The sequence below is a fragment of the Macaca nemestrina genome, chromosome 14 (genome assembly GCF_043159975.1).
Source record: "Macaca nemestrina isolate mMacNem1 chromosome 14, mMacNem.hap1, whole genome shotgun sequence".
NCBI lineage: Eukaryota > Metazoa > Chordata > Mammalia > Primates > Cercopithecidae > Macaca > Macaca nemestrina.
This window is the reverse complement of record NC_092138.1, coordinates 111,331,506-111,349,197: the sequence shown is the minus strand read 5'-3', so window position 1 is coordinate 111,349,197 and position 17,692 is coordinate 111,331,506. Positions and strand designations below refer to the sequence as shown.

Genomic DNA, 17,692 nt, shown 5'->3' with positions numbered 1-17,692 from the left:
ACCATGGAGACCAGGGTGGGAGGTTGCTTCAGCCTGACTCTGGGCTCCTGCAGCTCCACAAGGTTGGGGCCTGGGGGACAGTGGGTGGAGGCAGGTTTAAGCCCCAAGGTCTGGACCCCTGGGTCCAGTCATGCAGGGGGCTTGGGCCTTCTCTCTGTTGAACAGGGTTGGAGCTAAGCCAGGCCCTGCATGACAGGCTCATCACCCAAGAACTCCATGTCTGGACCTCCCCGCTGGTGTCCACTCCTCCACCCCAGGTCCAGGCTGAGATCTGGGTCAGTTCTGGGAGGGGCCTGGGGAACCCTGAGCCCTCCCTCATTTTTCTTTTTCTTTCTTTTCTTTTCTTTTCTTTTTTTTTTTTTTTGAGACAGTCTTCCTCTGTTGCCTAGGCTGGAGTGCTGTGGCATGATCTCGGCTCACTGCAACTTCCACCTCCTGGATTCAAGCAATTATCCTACTTCAGTCTCCCGAGTAGCTGGGATTATTGGCACACACCACCACACTCACCTAATTTTTTATATTTTTGGTAGAGACAGGGTTTCACCATGTTGGCCAGGCTGTTCTCAAATTCCTGACCTCAGGTGATCCGCCCATCTCGTGCTCCCAAAGTGCTGGGATTACAGGCATGAGCCACCGCGTCTGGCCCCTCCCTCATTTTTCTTGCCTGACTTCCATCACCCCTGAGGCCTAATGGATACCCCTGATTCTAACCGTCCTTTTAAATTTAATTTTTATTTTATTTATCGTAGAAAAATATGCATAACATAAAATCGATGATCTGAACCATTTTTAGGTGTGCATTTTTAGCTCAGCAGCTTCCAGTACATTCACACCATTGCGTGGCCATCACTGGCCTCCACAGAACTGTTTGCATCTCCCTAAATAGAAACTCCATACCTATTCGACACTAACTCCCCGTGTTCTCCTCTCCCCAGTCCCTGGCGAACACCACTCCATCTTTTCGTCTCTATGAATTTGACATCTCTAGGTAACTCAGGTAAGTGGAATCAGAGAGTATTTGTCTTTTTGGGTCTGACTGACTTCACCTAGAATAGAGTCCACCTAGCAGGACATCCACGTAGCATGTGTCAGAATCTCCTTCCTTCTGAAGATGGAAGAATAGTTCATGGTAAGGTCACCTTTTAAAGAGGGGCTCTAGGGCTGGGTTGATAGGGCTCTTGGCCAGAATATGCAGTGAAGAAGGAATCTAGAAGCCTGTGCCGCCCACTTGCTTGTGACCCTAAAAAAAAAAAGCTCAGTTCTGAGCTAATATCACCTGCCCTGCCTTTCTCAGAGTCAGGGTGAGGCTCTGACGAGGTCCCAAGCAGCTGCTGCAAGGGATGGAGCACGACCAGGTGGGAGGGGACAGGATTGCTGACCCCGGTGGACCTTTCAGAGGGAGCCCAGAGTACTGCTCCCAGAATGACCTAGTGCAACCCCAGCACCTGTCCGTCAAACTCCAGCCTGGCAGTGGGCACCGTGAAAATGCTCTGCCCACGACCTCAGGGCCTCAGGACAACCCTGTCATTATTACTGTCATTTCCAGATAATCACATCATCGTCGGCACTATCACTAAGAATGCCAAGCACAACACATGTGCCAGGCTTGTTCTAAAACCTTTGCACATATGGCCGGGCACAGTGGCTCACGCCTGTCATTTCAGCACTTTGGGAAACCGAGGCGAGTGGATCACCTGAGGTCAGGAGTTCCAGACTAGCCTGTCAAACATGGTAAAACCCCATCTCTACTAAAAATACAAAAATTAGCCAGGCCTTGTGGCACACCCCTGTAACTCCAGCTACTTCAGAGGCTGAGGCACGAGAATCCCTTGAACCCAGGAGATGGAGGCTGCAGTGAGCCGAGATTGCACCACTGCACACCAGCCAGTGTGAGACTCTGTCTCAAAAAAATCAATCAATAAAAAAAACAAAAAATAAAATTAAATTAAAAAAACCTTTGCACATATGAACTCATTTAATCCTCACACAATCTTTGATTTTCCAGATGAGGAAACTGAGGCTCAGAGATGCCAAGTCACTTGTCCAAGGTCACCCAGGGAAGCCAGAATTCAAATCTGGGTCTGGCTCAGTGCTGCTCTGAATACCTACAACAGCTGTGTCAACACAGGCTGGGGGTGAGGGTCGGGGAGCTGAAACCCACCAGCTCTGACACTGGCTGTGGGTTGGGGCGGGGGGACTGGAACCTGCCAGTTCTCCCCAGATTCCTCATTCAGAACACCCCCCACCTCCCCCCAACCCCCCACTTTCTGGAAAGCTGTTCCTTCAGGGCCCTTCCCCATCAACACACCTCGATACCAGATGACTCGGGGTGGGGGGACCCCGGACGCCTTACACACCAGCACAGCCTCCTCCCCAACGGCCACCAGCACCACGGCATTTACAGCAGAGACCGACGGTGGGTCTGCATGGGGAAGAGATGCAGAATTTGGAACCAAACCTCAAAAGTCATAAAGAAAGTCCTCCACAGCTTCAGGGGGCCCTCTCCCTCATCCCAACTCTTGCCATACCAGCCTCCTTGCCGCCCCTGGAGCACCCCAGGTTCAATGCCCCCTCCTGGTCCCTCCACCTGCGACCCTGTTCCCACAGTGACCCTAAGGCAAGGGTCACTGCCTCAGAGAGGTCATGACCGAGTCCTGGGCGTGGCAGCTGCTTCTCTCTTGCCCCCAGCACACGTCCCTCCAGTAGGCTCTCTGTTCTTGACAGCACCTTCAGCATCAGGAAGCATCCCATTGGCCTGTGTGTGCCTCCTCCTTAGAATACAAGCTCCACCCAGACAGGGACCATGGTTCACTGCTATGCCCCCAGTACGGTACGTGACAGATAAATGCTCCATAAATACTGATGGACGGCAGGGAGTGAGGGAGGGAAGGAGGCCCCTCTCCTGCGATGTGATGCTCATGGCCCGGGTACCTGTGTAGTAGAGGGTGACCGTCTCCTGGTCAGTGCCAACCTCATTAGTCGCCTGGCAGCTGTAATTCCCAGCATCTTCTGGGGCTACCCCCTGAATAATCAAGGTTCCCTGTGCATCCACGTGGATTCTAGAATCAGGCCATAGAAACACATCGGGTCACACAAGGGGTTGCTTCACAGTCATCATTAACAACAAATTAACAATGCCACTCGAGACGACCATTCTGTACTGATGGCTTGCTCTAGGCCTGTGCTAAGCACTTTATGTACATTTTATTCACGAGGCTCAGAGAGGTAAGACGACTTGCCCAAGGTCACACAGCCTGAATGGTGGGAGTAAGATTCGGGCGGCGCAGGTCCACACAGCATGAATGGTGGGGGCGGGATTCGGATACAGTTCTGCAGAGCCTGAATGGTGGGGGCGGGACTCCGGTGCAGGTCCGCACACCCTGAATGGTGGGGGCGGGATTCGAGGGCGGGACTCCAGCGCAGGTCCGCACAGCCTGAATGGTGGGGGCGGGATTTGGACACAGTTCTGCAGAGCCTGAATGGTGGAGGCGGGACTCCGGCACAGGTCCGCACAGCCTGAATGGTGGAGGCGGGACTCGGGGGCGGGATTTGGGCGCAGGTCTGCGCATCCTGAATGGTGGGGGTGGGACTCCGGCGCTGGACCGCACAGCCTGAACGATGGGGGCAGGATTCGGGCGCAGGTCCGCACAGCCTGAGCCCCGGAGCACTGAGCCCACACGGTGGCATCATGTTTCCAAAGTGATCTCACTCCCGAGTCTCAAATGATCCCAGGAGCAAGGAAGGCAAATGCTACTCCCTCATTTCCAGGTAGGAAGGCCAAGGCCCAGAGAGGTCCCCTGCGAGTCCTGCCCCTCACCTGCTGTCCTCTTGTAGGGTTTGGCCCTCACGGCTCCAGGAGATGTGGGGTGTGGGGTACCCAGAGGTTGAGCAGCTGACCTTCACCTCCACACCCTGGGAGAAGTGCTGGGAGCTGGTGTGGATGCTGACCTGTGGGGCCTCTATAACCCAAAAAGTGGATGGGTGAGGATGAGCCCATCAGAGCAGCCGTGCCTTCCCAGGCACCCAGCCCCGGGCCCTTCCCCTCCCACAGTCACAGATGGGCAAGACAGAGAAAGCAAAGACCCCAGAGGGCTTCAGTCCCCCGGGGGTGGCTTCTCTGGGAACTGGGTAGACCAGGCGGCCGCCAAGCACATCCCCAGGCCACATGGAGGCTGATTTTCCAACCATCCCAGCCTGGAGCCCTGTGCTCCTGGAACATCCACTCCAGGTTGAGCACTCTGGGGAGCCTTAGGGAGATGTCAGGCCGCTGCCCGGGCTGGGAATGGCTCCTGTCTCCAGTGACCTTGAGGTTGACCCCAAGGCCTGCCCTACTATTGGCCCCAAGCTTAGGTTCTAACCTGGCCTTTTGGAAACTACGAACAACAGGCTGGTCAGACTCAAACAGAGCTCACAGGCCCGCACATCTAGAAACAGCAACCACAGCCCTCCCACACTGGCGGCAGACACCGCCGGTGGATCCCTCCTTCCTGCAGAGCCTAGACACAGCCTCAGAATCCTGCCCAACACACTCCAGCAGCCACCCAAAAGCCACTGGCACAAGAGAGAACACTTGTTCAACATCCTTGTTTTTACACTTGGGGAGGAGGCTCTGTCTAGATTTTCGGTAGACCTGAGGCCATACCCGGATCTTAAAACTCCCATATGGGTGCTCTTGGCACTGCCTCCTCCACCCCCATCTAGTCAGTGCTGCCCGATCTCTGCCAAATACATCTGACTTCTGAGCTTCCACAAGGTTCCAGTATTCAGTCCCTGCCCTACATATTGGGCAGGGTGCAGTGGGGAGTGGGGAACAATGGATGGGCTCGATGGCACAGAAAAAAGGACAAGACACAGTGAAATTGGCTTGGCCTACAGCAGTAGAAATTTAAGTTAGATATTAGGAGGAACTTTCCAGCAGTGAGAGTCATTAGACTTTGACTAGGAGGCTACAGAATTCTCTCTCCCTGAAAGTTCGAAAAACATTGAAAGGGCTGCTGTTGCCTATGAGACAATGTCTGAGAGAGGGAGGGAGTCACGGCTTCTGGGGTAAACACTAGGTCGAGTGTTGAACCAGGGAACAGCAGCAGCAGAATGAGCCTCACCTCGCACCAGGAGCCAGACGGATGCCCTTGTGACCCCATTGGCGTTGCTGGCCATGCACTGGTACCTCCCGCCATCTGTGGGGATGATGCCCCTGACCTCCAGGGACAGGTCAGCCAGCTGGGCGACTCGGCCCGTCGAGGCCGGCAGGACTCGCCAGTCCCGGACCCACGTCAGGTTGTAGGGGGCCTCGCCTAGGACCTGGCAGGATAGGACGGCAGTCTCTCCTGGGGACACGGTCACGTTGGAAGCAGGGACCAGCTGCGGCGGGGGATCTGCAGGGACATAAGCACAGGAGGAACCGAGGAGCTGAGGCAAGGGAGGGGGTCATCGTGTAAGCCCAGATGCTGCCTAGACCTGGGACCCTGCTCTAACCCCACCCTGAGGTGCAGGTCCGCCGGAACCAGATCGTTCAGGATATGTCAGCCAGCAGCATGGGTGACCAACATCTGCTCACCATCAGGCATCACCCCAGTGGGAGGTCATTTCTCCCACCACCATTATACACCCGCCAGGGGCTGCACGATACACGCCTGCTCTCCAAATAACAGCCAGTGCAATGTGCAGCAAGCCGGGCGCCCATCTTCGTGCCTCCGAGTGGAAGACGCCACACTGAGGAATAAAGCCTTGGAAATCTCCAGCCAGGGGAAGAGAGCAATGTGTTCAAAATGATTCTCTGTACCAACAGCAAGGCTATTTATAGCAGCCAAATATGCCCCCAAGGAGGAAAGCACTAAGCAAACTGCTATCTGGATAGCAAAAAGCCACAAGAAGTGGCAAGATCAGAGACTGCTGAACATAGAAAAAAAACGAAAAGGAAGTAAATCAAATGGCAGAATGGAGGGATTACAAGTTATTTTGATCTTCTCTTTGGTTGTTTATATTTTTCCAGCCTCCCTACAAGGAACATGTGTAGTTTCTGGCTGTCTATGTAGAGTGGCTGATCTCTCCACACTTACGGGTTCCTTTTTTTTCCTCTACAAAGCAGCTTGCATTCGTAATTTTTAAAATAAAACCAATTTCATTTGGAGACAGTCTGTGGTGTTTCCAACCTCCCCAGTTCGATGGCACCATCCCGGCCAGGACTTGGAGGCACAAATGTTGTCCCGACTGCAAGATGGATGGCGGCCCCTGAAAGCCGACCCTCAAGAAGTCAGAGCTGGGATCAAAGCTGGGCAGGGCAGGAAGACCCAAGCCGCGTCCTCAGCCTTCCTCCAGCTGAGACCCACAGGCCGTTCCTGGGTGAGACAGCCACAAAGGAGGGGCAGCAGGCAGGTGGCAGCCTGGGTAGCCAGACGCGGGATGACGAACAGTCCCAGCAGCTGGCTGGAGACTCACCGGGAGGAAATCCTAGGCAGAAGAACTCAGGAAGAGGGTAAGGAAGGGGTACATAGAGGGGCCCCAAGGGACAGACCTGTGACGACAATCTGGGCCTTTGCTCGCCCGATCCCAGCCCTGCTGATGGCTGTGCACTCGTACATGCCCTCCTCAGCCTTGGAGGCCCGCGGGATCTCCCAGCTGCTGTTTCCTGACTGCCTGTGAACAGGGAACAGTAGGAGATGCACAATCACCAGTCAGGGCCTCCCTGGCCTCATCTGCCCCTCAGGACTTCAGTCCCCTGAATCCTGCCCCAAGGGCAGACCCCAATTCCTCTGTGAGACACGGTAAGAAGGTGTACACAGCCAAGTACATGGACAGTCCATGACATGCTGTGTGACTTGGAGTCAGGTCCTTACTCTCTCCAAGTCCTGGGCTCCCATCCTTCCTGCTCTGATGCCCACGGCTGGGCCCTGCATGGGCTGAGTTTTCCGGGAGCTGAGGAAGGACCCGGCTTCCTCACCAGCTGATGGCCCAGCAGTGGTGGGAGTCTCAGGGACAAACTTCTCCATCCCTGGCTGCACTGGAAGTCCCAGGCTAGGCTGCCCAGGAGGACAGTGATAGAGACCAAGGTCTCTCTCCTGCCACCCACTCCCCTGAGATCCCTCCTGGGCCTCATCAGCCAGGAGCCCTGTGGCTGGGGACAATCAGCTGCTGGGGGCCACTCACTGAAAGTGCCTCTCTTCGCCCAGCCTGGCTTCACCTCGCCGCAGCTGCAGCCGGAAGGGAAGGGCGCTGTGCACCGAGCAGGAGACCAGCAGGGGCTGGTGCAGGTAGCCATGGATCCTGGGGGCCATGCTGACAAGGGGAGCACCTGTAGGCAGGGACCAGGACTCAGAATGTCTGCCCACCGCCCCCTCACCACATCCGGTGACACAGAGACCCGTAGGGATGTACCAGCAGCCAGGAGGCCAGGATTCAACCCCTGGCTCCACCACTTGGTGGTCACCTCTCTAAGCTCAGTTTTCACCTCTGCAAAATGGGGTGATCATGGTACCATCCTCCCTGTGTTGTCCTGAGGAGCTGGTGAGAAGTGGTGCATGGAGAACTCGTGGCACAATACATGTGGCATCACCAGTTTCCCTAGGCGCAGCTCCTGGGGCTTTTGTGGTTTGTTAGACTATTCAACTCAAGACTGGCCAGCCCGGACCAGGCCCTTCCGCTGCACCGTCTCAATTGTATGAAATCTGATGAAATGCTACCAACTAGGATTAGGCTCCCAAGGGTATGCGTGGGTTTGTACAATTGCTTCTCTGCCTAGAACATCAGTTTTACCCAACTTTGTTGTAAATAAGCCTTTTCATTTAAAAATTAGCCCACCAGTCCAGGCGCAGTGGCTCACGCCTATAATCCCAGCACTTTGGGAGGCGGAGGTGGGCAGATCACGAGGTCAGGAGTTCAAGACCAGCCTGGCCAACATGGTGAAACCTTGTCTCTACTAAAAATACAAAGCTTAGCTGGGCATGGTGGCCTATTCCTGTAATCTCAGCTACTACTCAGGAGGCTGAGGCAGGAGAATTGTTTGAACTGGGATCCGGGAGGCGGAGGTTGCAGTGAGCCGAGGTTGCAGTGAGCCAAGATCGCACCACTACACTCCAGCCTGGGCTACAGAGAGACACTCCATCTCAAAAAAAAAAAAAAAAAGGCACAGCTAGAGGATGGGTATAAATGCAAAATTTGCACACATTTTTGAGATAAAACCAGAGACTTCAATAAAATTTCATAGCTTGTAATGAGCCCTATGGGACCCCAATCAGATGCCACTGTCCCCCTGGCCTGAGCCTGGTCTTGGAGTGACACAGTCCCTTCCCTTGGCTATTGGAATTACTTCAATGGAGAAGTCTGAGAAACTGCCCCACAGGGTTGGCCGTGGCCCATCAGAGCTGGGTGCTCCCTGGCAAGGGCTCAATCTGTGTGTCACTGTCTCCCCATCCCCGCCAGCAGAGGAGCCCAGCAGAGATGCTCCGGGGGTGAGACAATGCACTAGACCTCCTCGGAGCCCAGGCTGGGGATGGGCAGGCAGTGGTGACATCATGCTCCAGGCTCCCTGCCACATCTGTCCCGGGGGGGAGGGGTGTCCGACCATCCAGCCACGTCCTCGGCTGTGTGCAAAGCCGTCGCCACTCACCCACGCACCCTGGGAGCCTCTGCCAAGCCAGCTTGGGCTCCCCATTTCCATGAGCTAAAAGGGACCGCCCTCATCTCTCCAAACCCAGAGCCACCTGCTACAAGGCGAAATCCCAGCCTTCCAGACCTGGAGGGCAGGGAAGGAAACAAAAATCCAAACCAATCCCTCCCCCAACTCCAATCTAGAGCTGAGATAGAGAACAAAAGCCAGAGCTAAGCTCCAAACTCTTGGATCCATCTGAAAGAACAGGGGAAAGAAAACAGAGGCTGTTATTCCCCCTGCTGAAATTCCTTCCTGAAAGTTCCTCCTCAAGGCTGCAAAGGCCAAGGGAAGAGAGGCCCCGGAACCACAGGAGGGGAGTGGAAGCTGGGAGGCTGGAAAGAATAGGTCTCCAGCTCTCCTGCCCAGCCCTGCCCTGCCCCACCCAGGTCCTCAAAGTCCTCTACCAACCATGGGCACCATGGGCACGATGGGCACTCCCTGCATCCCTATTTGAAGTGGACAGAGGAGGATGCCTCTCACTGAGATCCCCCACAAAGAAGTGCTAGAATGTTAGTGACATCCACCTTTGTAAGCTCCCCTCAGGCCACCTCCAGGGGAGGGAGACAGTGAGCAGGAGAAAGGCAATGAAGCCAGCAGGCAAGATGACCAGTGGCTCTAGACATCCCTGCTAGGACCAAGGGCAGATCTGAAAGGCCAAAGATCCACCCGTCTCCCTGGGAGCTTCCAGCCTGAACAGTGATACCTCAGGGACACTCAGGAAACCAGCAAAAAGCCACACATATGGGAACCAACAGACCATGGCCAAAGATTAGAGGACAAATCGACCTGTTCCTGCAATGATGTAATGGTAACAGCAGCTGCCACACTGGAGGACCCTTGCCCACAAATGGATACATTCTGAGTGTGGCCTCTGAGGACCCAAATGCTGTCTTGTTGTGTGCATTAGCCTGGGCACCCCCAGGGCAGCCCTGTGAGCCAGGTGGGCTCAGTTTCCTTATCTATGAAGTGGGGACACACCTCAGAAAAGCTGTAAGCATCAGTGAGCTAGCACATGGCAGGAGCTTGGCCCAGGACTGCCCCATGGAAAGTGTCCAAATGGTGACTTAGATGATTGTGATTATGACAGGGATTGTGATTATGGAAGAGCAAATCCCATGTCTTCCCTGCCCATTGCTGTGTCTACAGTGCCTAGCACCATGACTGGTACATAGTAGATACTCAACGATGAATGCTGAATAGATGGGTGGATGGGTGGGTGGACAGGTGGGTGGATGAATGGGTGGATAGATGGATAAACAGATGGATAGATAGGTGAATTAATAGTGAATGGGTGGGTAGATGGATGGGTGACTGAAGGGGTGAGTGGATGGATGAATAGATAGATGGGTGGGTGGGTGGATGCACGAGTGGGTGAGTGGATGGATGCATGAATGGGTAAGTGGATGGATGCATGAATGGGTAAATGAATGGGTGAGTGAATGGGTGGGTGGATGGATGAATAGGTGAGTCAATGGATGCATGACTGGGTGGTTGGATGAGTGGATGAATGGGTAGGTAGATGGATAGGTGAGTGAATGGGTGGGTGGATGGGTAATTGAATGGGTGGGTGGATGGATGAATAGGTGAGTCAATGGATGCATGAATGGGTGGGTGGATGAGTGGATGAACGGGTGGGTAGATGGATGGGTGAGTGAATGAGTGGGTGGATGTGTGAGTGAATGGGTGGGTGGATGTGTGAGTGAATGGGTGAGTGGGTGGATGAATAGGTGAGTCAATGGATGCATGATTGGGTGGTTGGATGAGTGGATGAATGGGTAGGTATATGGATAGGTGAGTAAATGGGTGGGTGGATGGGTAATTGAATGGGTGGGTGGATGGATGAATAGGTGAGTCAATGGATGCATGAATGAGTGGGTGGATGAGTGGATGAATGGGTGGGTAGATGGGTAGACGAGTTAATGGGTCAGCGGATGAATGAATGGGTGGATGGATGGATGAATGGGTAGATGGATGAATGGATACTGAATGGATGACTTTGTTCTAAACCTTTGAGCCGAGAGCCACATCTGAAGCACCTTAGTATTTAACAAAATGCCTTATAGGGAATAGCTGTCCATAGAAGCTTAACGAACAAATACTTTCTAATCTAATTTAATCTAATCCAGTCAGGGAAGGCTCCAGGAAGAAATGGGACTCTGAGTGAGCCAGGGGGCTGGGGGACAAAACAGCCAACCACTCACCTGGGGCCATCCCACTGTAGGACACTCCAGAGACACGAAGGAGGGGGTTTCCCTCATGGTCCTTGCCCTTCACCTTGAGGTAGAAGCGCTCCTTGGGGGTGTGGAAGGGCGGCCCGCCCCACAGCTGGTGGGTGGAGCCATTGGAGAGGGTCTTCATGGGCAGGGTCAGGAGGGGCTTCCCTGAGCTCTGTGCCAGCTCCACCGAGTCTAGGAGGCCCGGTGCCTGCAGGCCCGTGGAATTGATCACCAGGGAGATGGGGACCCCTGCAGAGGGAAGGTGAAGAACAAAGTGCTGGCGTCAGTGTCTGGCTCTGTGATCCGACTCAAGTAGGGGCCCTTGAACCACACCCCAGGGGTCCTGCTTGCCTGGCCCTTCCTACCTGGTTCCTCCTTCCCTACATACCCTGGTGCTGACTAACGCTGGGGATGGGATAGGTAGAGAGGGACCTTGCTACTGTCCGTGGTGCTGAAACACCACAGTCATCCAACCACAGCTTCCCAATGGCTGCATCCCCTCTGTCTGCACTGACTTGGAGTCCCATGGAGTAGAACTGTCTCCGACCCCATTAGCTGTAGTGTGGGTCATAATCAGACAGGTTTCAGGGAATGGTCTAAGATAAAGCAAACACCAAGTCTGGGGACTCCAACTTCTGACCAGACTCTCCCCATGGTCATGTTTTCTTTGGTTTTCTTTACTGTCTTGATGGAAATGTGGTACTTTTCACACTATCCCAGAAGAGGCAGAACTGGACTCCAATTTCATAATATCTTTTAAAAATTTCTGCCGGGCGCGGTGGCTCAAGCCTGTAATCCCAGCACTTTGGGAGGCCGAGACGGGCGGATCACGAGGTCAGGAGATCGAGACCATCCTGGCTAACACGGTGAAACCCCGTCTCTACTAAAAAATACAAAAAGAAAAAACTAGCCGGGCGAGGTGGCAGGCGCCTGTAGTCCCAGCTACTCGGGAGGCTGAGGCAGGAGAATGGCCTAAACCTAGGAGGCAGAGCTTGCAGTGAGCTGAGAGATCCGGCCACTGCACTCCAGCCCGGGCAACAGAGCAAGATTCCGTCTCAAAAAAAACAAAACAAAACAAAACAAAAAAACAAAAAAATTTCTGTCATCTAGGCTGGAGTGCAGTGGTGTAATCACAGCTCACTGCAGCCTCAAACTCTTGGGCTCCGGCAATCCTCCCACCTCAGCCTGCCAAGTAGCTGAGACTACAGGTATGCACCACTATACCTGGCTAATTTTTTAAATTTTGTAGAGATGAGGTCTTGCTGTGTTGTCCAGGCTGGCCTTGAACTCCTGGCCTCAAGCTATCCTCCTACCTTGGCCTCCCACATGTTTCTCTTTAAAAAAAATTATCATGACCTGGCATGGTGGCTCATGACTGTAATCCCAGCACTTTGGGAGGCTGAGGCAGGCAGATCACCTGAGGTCAAGAGTTCAAGACCAAACTGGCCAACATGGCAAAACCCTGTCTCTACTAAAAATACAAAAATTAGCCAGGTGTGTAGTGTGCACCTATAATCCCAGCTGCTCAGGAGGCTGAGGCAACAGAATTGCTTGAATCCAGGGGCAGAGGTTACAGTGAGCAGAGATTGCACCACTGCACTCCAGTTTGGGTGACAGAGTGAGACTCCATCTAAAAAAAAAAAAAAAAAAGATCTTGGATATATATCTTTATCAAAAGCAGAAACCCAGCAAGGTCACATGTGGCCTCCTGCACCCACTTCCATTGGGGACAGGCCCTGGGGACAGGTCAGTTTTCAGTCCCCATACCATCACTACACGTAGGATATCTTGGCTGTCCTGGCTGAACAGTGGAATCAAAGTTTCCCTGCTTCTTCCCTTTCTGCTATCAGCAAAACACACAAACTGAGCAAGCAGCCCCTTTTCACTTTCAAGATATGACTCCCGGTCCTGGCAGGAAAACTGACAAGGGCTGACAAGAAAAACAAACATTAGAACAGACAGACTCGAAAGAAAGCACTGAAGGTCTGGCTTGCACCATTTTTGGTCACTGTTCAGGGTCCAGAGTCAGCCTGACCTGATCCAGGCTCCTCCTAGGAGGAGCTGAGCTGAGCTGGTCCCTGCAAAAGTCTCCAAATGGTCCCATGACAGGGACTACATTTTCCCATCTATAAACTGAGACCTTTGACCTGGCCACCAGATGGTATTTCCTGGCGTGGAGCTCAGGCAGCATGCACCAGAAGCCTGCCTCGGTGCCCAGGCTTCTCCCAGTGGAACCTTAGTGAGCATGCAGGCATTCTCGGACCCTGGTGGGTGGTTTCCAATTGGATGCCTGTGCCTCCACCCTCAATATCCCCCTAGGCTCCTCCAACCTTCCTCAGTCTTGGGACACCCAAATGTCCCCCAGGACATTCCTTCCTTTGCAGTAAGGCACTGCTTTCCTTTTTGGTAAGCCGTCAACTCGCTGGCACGTGTTCTTTCATTGAACTGGCCTCTGCTGTTCACTGGAAAACTGAAGAAGTAGGACTCTAGGCAGAGTTGTTTTGACAAAAAGAAAGGGGAAGGTGTGAACTCAATAATAAAGGGCACAGTGTAAGTGTCCTCCAGGACACTGACTTTGGAGGCAGGAAGGATGTTCTAAAGGTAAATGTCACAATGTCACCTGGCTGGGGCTAATGGAAAGAATGCTGGCCTGGAAGCTGTTTACATCGCTGTGGTCTGGGGGCACAGCCCCACTTGGCCTCCTGTACGGTCCCTTTCACAGTCACACACAGCCAAGCGTTCCCCCGTCACTTCCCCCCTACCCCCCAAAGCCAAGCCCCAGGTCTTCAGAGGTAGCTCAGCACTGTCCGTAGGGTTGGGGTACTGTACCTTGCAAGGGCCACTCGAGGGTGCGGTTGAGGTCCAGCGAGGGCTGAGTGGAGAAGCCGGCTCGGAAGTCAATGTTGCTGACGCCTGTGATCCTCACGGAATGGCGGCCACTGCTATAGACCTAGCACAGGCCCAGGTCTCACATCACCAGAGGATGGGACCCCAGCACTCCAGCTTAGGGCAGGAGGCGACCAACCTGACCCAGCCCTGCATCAGCAGCTGGAATCCTGCTTTTGTAGACACACGGGCAACTTACCTGCTCCCAAGGGGCCCAGCACAATGCTCCTCAAATGAAGGAGCTGAAGCCCCAGCTTATGACCCCAACCTGAGCAGCACTCTTGAAGCCGTGCTACCCCTCAGCTCGCCTCAGCCCCTGCAGGCCCTGTCTGTCCCCCTGCACGCCTAACTCCCTGCCTTGCCCTCCCCACTGGTATTACAGCTCTTGGCTCAGAGGTGCTCAGAGTTTGAAAGGCAGGTGGTGGTACTGCCACTTTACCTGCAGCACCTAGCACAGTGCCTGCAGAAGGTGCTCAATAAATGTTTGCCTGGTCAGCAGAAACCCCCCCCTCTTCCAGGGCAGCAGCCTGCCCATCCCAGGATGCTCCGTTGGGAGCCAAGCTGGCCCACAGTCCCTCGCTCCCAGCACCTTGTCTATTCCAGCAAGCCCCTCCTCTTCCTGCCAGCCCTGCCCCACTGAGCCCTCCCAGCAAAGTTGCTCTTGCTTCTTTTACACATTCTTCACAGCTTGGTCATGCACCTCTGAACCCTGAAGTCATTTCTCCAAGTCCTTCTTAAATGTTCCCAAACTAACCCCAAACCACTCCATTTCTTCTTACTGGTACAAGGCAAAATGCCCTTCCTCTGTCCTTGACCCTTAACTTCTATTGATATGACCATATCACCACCCACACTCTAGCCATCAGCTTCCCGAGGCCACAGGCTCCCCAGGGCAAGCAGGAGGAAGATGGTTCCAGCCCAGTGAAGCTAGTCCACTCTTCTCCTGCAACCCAGTGCCCCTACCTTGATGGACCACAGCCCGGGATGCTCAGGCTTAAAGGCTACGACCTTGGCCGAGTCAGGGATGTTGAGAAGCACTTTGAGGCCCTCGTCCTCCTGCAGGATCCTCCCTGTGGAAGCCCCAAGGGCTGCTCAGTCCCTAACCCTTTCCTGGGGGTGGCAGGATTCCCGCATGTCTCCAGGAATCCACAGTGCACCAAACACTAGCCTCAGTCTTCCCAGAACTGACAAGGTGTCTTGCCTTGAGCTGCTGCCTCACTCCACGCTCCACCCTCAGGGATAACCAGGGGTGGGCTGAGTGTTTGGCCTCTAGACCTGGGTGCTCATGACATCCTCAGAGCGCCATGGGGCCAGGTGACCATGTCTGAATCACACTGCCCCTGACTCTGTTGACCTTGATGAGCACTCAGCACCTGGAGCCCCAGCTTCCCATCTGTACGGTGTGCTACAAGTTCTCACCACCATGAGAATCCACTGGGGTACCATGGAAAAGACTTGGGGAGAGCCTCACGATCCAGGGACTGCCATTACTTTAATTCCCATCATCAGTTGCCACGGGCCTCCTGCTTCCTCGCACACCATGGGCACCCTCTCTCCACTGCGTGCCCCACCACCCCACATTTCCTTATTCCTGGAGCCTCATGTCTGAAGCCCTGCCACCCTTGGTCTCTTTCTTTTTTCCATCCTAGGCTTCCAGCTCAGTCTTGGGGCCAAAGAGGAAGCCAATCCCGTGGTGGTCCATACCCAGTGGATCTTGGACTTCAATCTCAGGCCCTGGCCCACTCAATGAGATGGTGACCTCCTTCAGGCTGGGGTCAAAGGGGAGTTTCCATGTGTGCTCCCCCTCCTCCTCGTGGTCTGTGGACAGCAGGTGCACCTTGGAGGCCTGGATCGCCGACTCCACCCACTTCAGCACCTGGAGGCAAGTATGAGGAGCTGATGCCAGCAGGTGCCCACACTGCCTTCCCCCTCCCATGGATTTTAGGCAGCACACAAACTTTCCAGGTTGCCCAAGGCCACCCCACTGCCCCATGTCCAACACCAGGCCCGATTCACACATGTGACCCTCCTGGCTTCTATAGGCTCCAAGCTGTGAAGCCTGAATTCAGGCATTCGGAGGACTCAGCGCAGAAGGAGCAAGGGTGTGTCCCTCGGCTGGGAAGACTCTTCCCCACTTCTCCACCTGGCCTCCTTCCACGGCACCCATACTTCCTCCAGGTGCCTCTTACATACAATGAACCCTGGAGATCTGGAAACTCTGCCCCAGACTCATGTAGTTCATGACCGATTATCCCAGGGGCCTCCAACTGTTCTCCCACCAGGGCGCCACGTTTCCTAAGCAGGACCGAGAGGCACTGCCGCAAAGACTTCATGTCTCTTTCCAATCCACAGAAGGTGAGGAATTGCTGGATGGATTTTTGCAATGTTGAGAAATCCTAAATCCTTGGTTTCTATAATATTATCCATTCTAAAATCTTACATCCTTTGGACAAGTCCCACTGAGAATCCGATACAAGGTAAGGACGCTCTGCCTGGGATACCATCCTATCCCTTAGGTACACATTTAGGGTATGACTTTAGGAGGTTCCCAAACTCCCACAGAGATACTCCCCCTACGAAATCTGAGCACAGACTTATCTAGTTTCTCCAAATCCTGACCGTGGCCTTCAAGACCCTCTGTTCTATGGTCCTAGGCATCTATGCCAACCCAAGGTCACTGTGCCACTGCCTCTCCCTGCCTGCTACGCTGGACCCCACCCCTCCCACAGGCAGCCCCCACCCATACGTGCCGTGCTCTTTGCAGGAACGCCCTGGCTCCTCATCAACCATCTCCTTGCTATTCTTCAGCTCACTGCTTGAAGAGGCCTCTCTAATCCTGAAAAGGCTCTGTTCCCTGATACATACTATTTCGCAGCAATCTGCACTCCAAAGGCTTCTCATCCCTACTGGCCTGGGAGCTCTGTGGGGGCAGAGACCTTCTGCTGCGCCCATGTGTGTCTCAGCCCTGAGCGCACAGAGTGGGTGCTCAGGAGGCATCTGCTGGCTGTGTGAGTTCAGTAGGACATGCATCTCCTGGGCAGAGCCATCAGGCTGGCCTTAAGTCCACTTCTCAGGCACCTCACTCCACATCCCTCCTTTCCCCAGCTCATGCCTCCTCCCCTGCAATAGCCAAGTCACCTAGATTCCAGCAAGGAAACCAAGAAAGAGGGAGAGGAAGGGGGCCCCTTCAAGTCTGAACCTTCTCTTTCCAGGCCAAGTTATCTCAAAGAGCGTCCATCCTGTGCAGACCCTAAAACTGAAACACAATGATCTCAACCGTAAAATTGATACCACAACCACAGAAAGAAAAGAAAAACTCCAAGTGAATTCTGAACCCAGTGGTTCAATTATCCTTTCTCAGTAGGAGGACAACAAGAACTATACAAAAAAGTCTTTAGTTAATAGATTTAATTTGGAAGAACTATCAGCATTGGGATTTTGAAACAATTTTATATATCTTGTTGGATATATAAAGCAAATAAGTAAAGATGTTAATATTTTCAGAATCGAGATTTTTTTTCTTATAAACAAATGTAAGAGAGAGCTGCAAGTATAAAATCAAATGAGCTAAGCAAAAGATTCACAATGTAAAATTTGAATTGGAAATATCAGTATAAGTTCTCCAGATAGAGATAGATGATAGATAGGTAGGTAGGTAGGTAGGTAGGTAGGTAGGTAGGTAGGTAGATAGATAGATAGATAGATAGATAGATAGATAGATAGATAGATAGATAGAGCAATTGATCCAGAAGCAATGATGGCCCAAATTCTCAATATCAATGATCATCACCAGTACCCAGATCTTGGTTTCTAAATACCTTTCCCCACTAGGATTCCTCGGAGAAATGGCTAATTCCAGGTCTGGGGCAGGCAATTTATAAGGTGAGCCTGGGATGATGGGTTATTCCACAAAACAAAGAAGTTCTCAAAGACAAATAAGGAC

The 17,692-nt window shown here is 53.3% G+C and overlaps 1 protein-coding gene across 4 annotated transcripts in view; it reads right to left on the bottom strand.

Annotated features, from left to right (window-relative positions):
* Positions 1 to 17,692, bottom strand: part of LOC105464100 (hemicentin 2) — a 174,208-nt gene that overhangs the window by 128,195 nt on the left and 28,321 nt on the right. For all 4 annotated transcript variants that reach the window (XM_071078434.1, XM_071078436.1, XM_071078439.1 and 1 more), the window contains exons 5-14: positions 15,454 to 15,625; positions 14,713 to 14,819; positions 13,693 to 13,813; positions 10,849 to 11,112; positions 7,147 to 7,291; positions 6,515 to 6,636; positions 5,103 to 5,375; positions 3,818 to 3,959; positions 2,932 to 3,059; positions 2,309 to 2,422 (exon numbers count right to left, since the gene is read on the bottom strand). In XM_071078434.1, coding sequence (XP_070934535.1) covers positions 2,309 to 2,422; positions 2,932 to 3,059; positions 3,818 to 3,959; positions 5,103 to 5,375; positions 6,515 to 6,636; positions 7,147 to 7,291; positions 10,849 to 11,112; positions 13,693 to 13,813; positions 14,713 to 14,819; positions 15,454 to 15,625 — 1,588 coding nt within the window. The remainder of the gene's footprint in view (positions 1 to 2,308; positions 2,423 to 2,931; positions 3,060 to 3,817; positions 3,960 to 5,102; positions 5,376 to 6,514; positions 6,637 to 7,146; positions 7,292 to 10,848; positions 11,113 to 13,692; positions 13,814 to 14,712; positions 14,820 to 15,453; positions 15,626 to 17,692) is intronic.